The sequence below is a fragment of the Fundulus heteroclitus genome, chromosome 8, assembly GCF_011125445.2.
Source record: "Fundulus heteroclitus isolate FHET01 chromosome 8, MU-UCD_Fhet_4.1, whole genome shotgun sequence".
Lineage (NCBI taxonomy): Eukaryota > Metazoa > Chordata > Actinopteri > Cyprinodontiformes > Fundulidae > Fundulus > Fundulus heteroclitus.
The window spans coordinates 35,479,974-35,482,749 of record NC_046368.1 but is presented as its reverse complement, the minus strand read 5'-3'; the positions used below and the strand labels follow the sequence as shown (position 1 = coordinate 35,482,749).

The 2,776-nt window shown below is 40.9% G+C and overlaps 1 protein-coding gene across 1 annotated transcript in view; it reads right to left on the bottom strand.

Annotated features, from left to right (window-relative positions):
- lmnb1 (lamin B1) overlaps positions 1 to 2,485 on the bottom strand; it is a 40,266-nt gene extending 37,781 nt beyond the window's left edge. The window contains exon 1 of the mRNA XM_012858637.3: positions 2,046 to 2,485. Within this exon, the coding sequence (XP_012714091.2) occupies positions 2,046 to 2,395 (350 nt within the window). The 5' untranslated portion in view covers positions 2,396 to 2,485. The remainder of the gene's footprint in view (positions 1 to 2,045) is intronic.
- Positions 2,486 to 2,776: the final 291 nt, after the last annotated feature.

Here is a 2,776-nt window from a genome sequence, read left to right as displayed (position 1 = left end):
TGCCTTTTGGAGCCTCCTGTCCCAACAGTACCCCATACAGTTGTCAGTAGCCTACTCCATACACCATCAATTATGATAAATAGTATTATAAAGTGTACTCTATGAAATGCTCATCTTCACAGGATGATGGGGATGAAGAAACCGTTTCTGCTGCCACAGACAGGCCTACAGAGGTAATTTTAATATTATATGTCTACACATCAAACAATCTACACATTCACATTTATATGTGGAGTAGCCTATAGAATCCAAGTTTATATCTATAAATGGTCATTCTTATCTCTACCCCCCAGAGTTATGGAAGAACGGCAGGAGGAAGGTCCATCAACTTCTGGTGCACAGATGGACACAGTTCAGTGATTTACAGTAAATGTCACAGTTTCATTCTGAATTTTAGACTACATTCATGATGTAACTCTAATCTAATGTATTTTCAGTTGCCAGTTAAGGAGTTATATAGACTTCTTCTTATTAAAAAGATAGAAAAAAACAGCAAAGAACTTGTATACTTGGACCGCCAGATCCAAAAGGCAGATCTGGAAATCAACATTCTGAAACTAAAGTGAGAGGTGAGTGTATGGTCACAGGTGAATTCTAGGAAGTATTGAAACTATTTTAAAATCTTTTTTTTTGTTTTCTTTTTTTTAGCAGATGAACAACACCATATAAATTGCTGTGATAGGATAGGGATATGACAAAAAATCCACTCTGGGCCTCAAAATCCTTTCCCGACGTAAATGTAACTCCCTACGAAGTAATACAACCTCTTCGTCAACAGGATCATCCATAAAAGGTCATGTCATTTCATTCCCTTTGATGCGCTCTGCGTGACTGAAATGTGCGCAATTAATATGTCCCCAAAAAATCAATGAGGTGTTTAAACACCACTTCCTCTTTAAAAAAGGGGAGGAGACCAAAATAAACTCTGGGTTTTCTGAAGAAAACCTGCTCCCGACCAGGTTAGGTTCACAGAGTAAATTGCCATGGTAATTGACTATAAGTTACCTCTCTTTCAGAAACGGGCTTGACTTACTCTGCTTTCTCAGGTTTAACTTACCTCCCTTTCTGAAACAGAAAACCCAGAGTTTCCCTCATTTCAGGGTTAACATACTCAGAGTTTTCACTTAACCTCCTTTCTGAAACAGGCCCCTGGAGTTAAAGAGTTTCTCCCCAGTACGTGTGCATTTTGTCAACTCCTGCACATGAGTAAGGTTAATGCATACCAGATAAATCTAACTGATTTTAGGTTAGTTTGGTAGTGGCTAATTGACAAACTGTGATATACTGTGACCCACAGGACGCCTTAACTAAATCAAGTCAACCAATAAAAACAAACACATACCACATTGTATTTCACTCACACTTGAGATCTACAGCTAAATTGCAAGGCTTCATATACAATAGTTCCCTTGTTATACAGCTTGCAACAGCTTTACACCTGTCATCCCAGACTACACAATCAGAATGCAGTGTCTGAACCGTTAAAAAATTTTCACCAAGGTGAAATTAACAGAATAAAAAAAAAACACTAATTCATTAACAACCGCTTATTTTACGGTAGTTGTTTAGGTACTGAAAATGCAGCTAATAAAGTGTAAAGCAAATATCCCAGTTTATCCAGCTCATGCACTTATTTTCAGCAGCTGCAAGGGCGACAGTTGCTGCTGTCCAGAACCAAACTGATGCATGTTAACAACTGGGGGACGTGCATACAAATGCGCATCCGACACAATGGGCGTATTGTAAGTAATATTTACCATTAACGCATTTAAGCAACATTCTGTAAAAATTTCTCTTCATAATAAGACGCCAATAAGTCATATCCAAGTCCCGTTGGCGCCCAACATACAATTAACAGCTCTTGGCTAGACTATATATTAGAGGCACATTTTAAACCAAAACCAAAGATGAATAATTCTGAAACGGTCCCATCATGGACTGGACGCGGAGGACGCTCCCAGCAAACGTATCGCACAAAATCACCTGCGTGTTTAAGGATTTAAAATGACTCGTCAATAGAATGGCATAATGTGTTAAACGCTTACTTGTGCTGAAGCTGTTCATGGTCGGATTTGACCTTTCCCAATTCGATCTCCAGCCAGGCCCGTTCCTTGGAAGAGTCATCTAAACTCCTCCTGGCGTCGGCTAGCTCCGTCTCATACAGAGCTTTCAGTCCGCCGAGTTCCCGACTTCTAGTTTCTTCTTTCTCGCTAATCTGTCGGTGGAGGACGTCGTTCTCAAACTCTAAGCTGCGGACTTTATCTATGTAAACGGCCAGGCGGTCGTTGAGATCCCTGAGCTGTTGTTTTTCCTGCAGCCTGGTTATTCTGGTCGGACTTTGCGGCGTAGCACTGGCACACGTGCCTCTATAGCCGGTAGGAGTTGCAGTCGCCATTAGTGGGAGCCGCTAAATCAGTGTAGGAGATAAAGCCGGACAAAACAAAAATACCGTCTGTAAAAGTATGTTGGGTTAGATTCAAGCGGTCAAATGCCGTTTTTGTCCTTAAACTACAAGTAGTCTTATTCCAACCGAATGAAAGAAGGGGTGGGCTTTCTAACATGGCGGCTTGTTGAAAACGTTACGTTGTCGGCTGCTAGCCAATGGCGTGTCTCGAGGCATTGTATTCATTCAATTTTAACTTTTGGGTACATTGGGGTTTAAGGAGCAATGAATCCCGAACTACTCTGGAGCGGGCGGAGTTAGTTTCGTTTGTTTTTAACATCTAACTCCTTTGCGCAGCGGTATGTATAACAAGCAATGCCTTAAATATTCAAT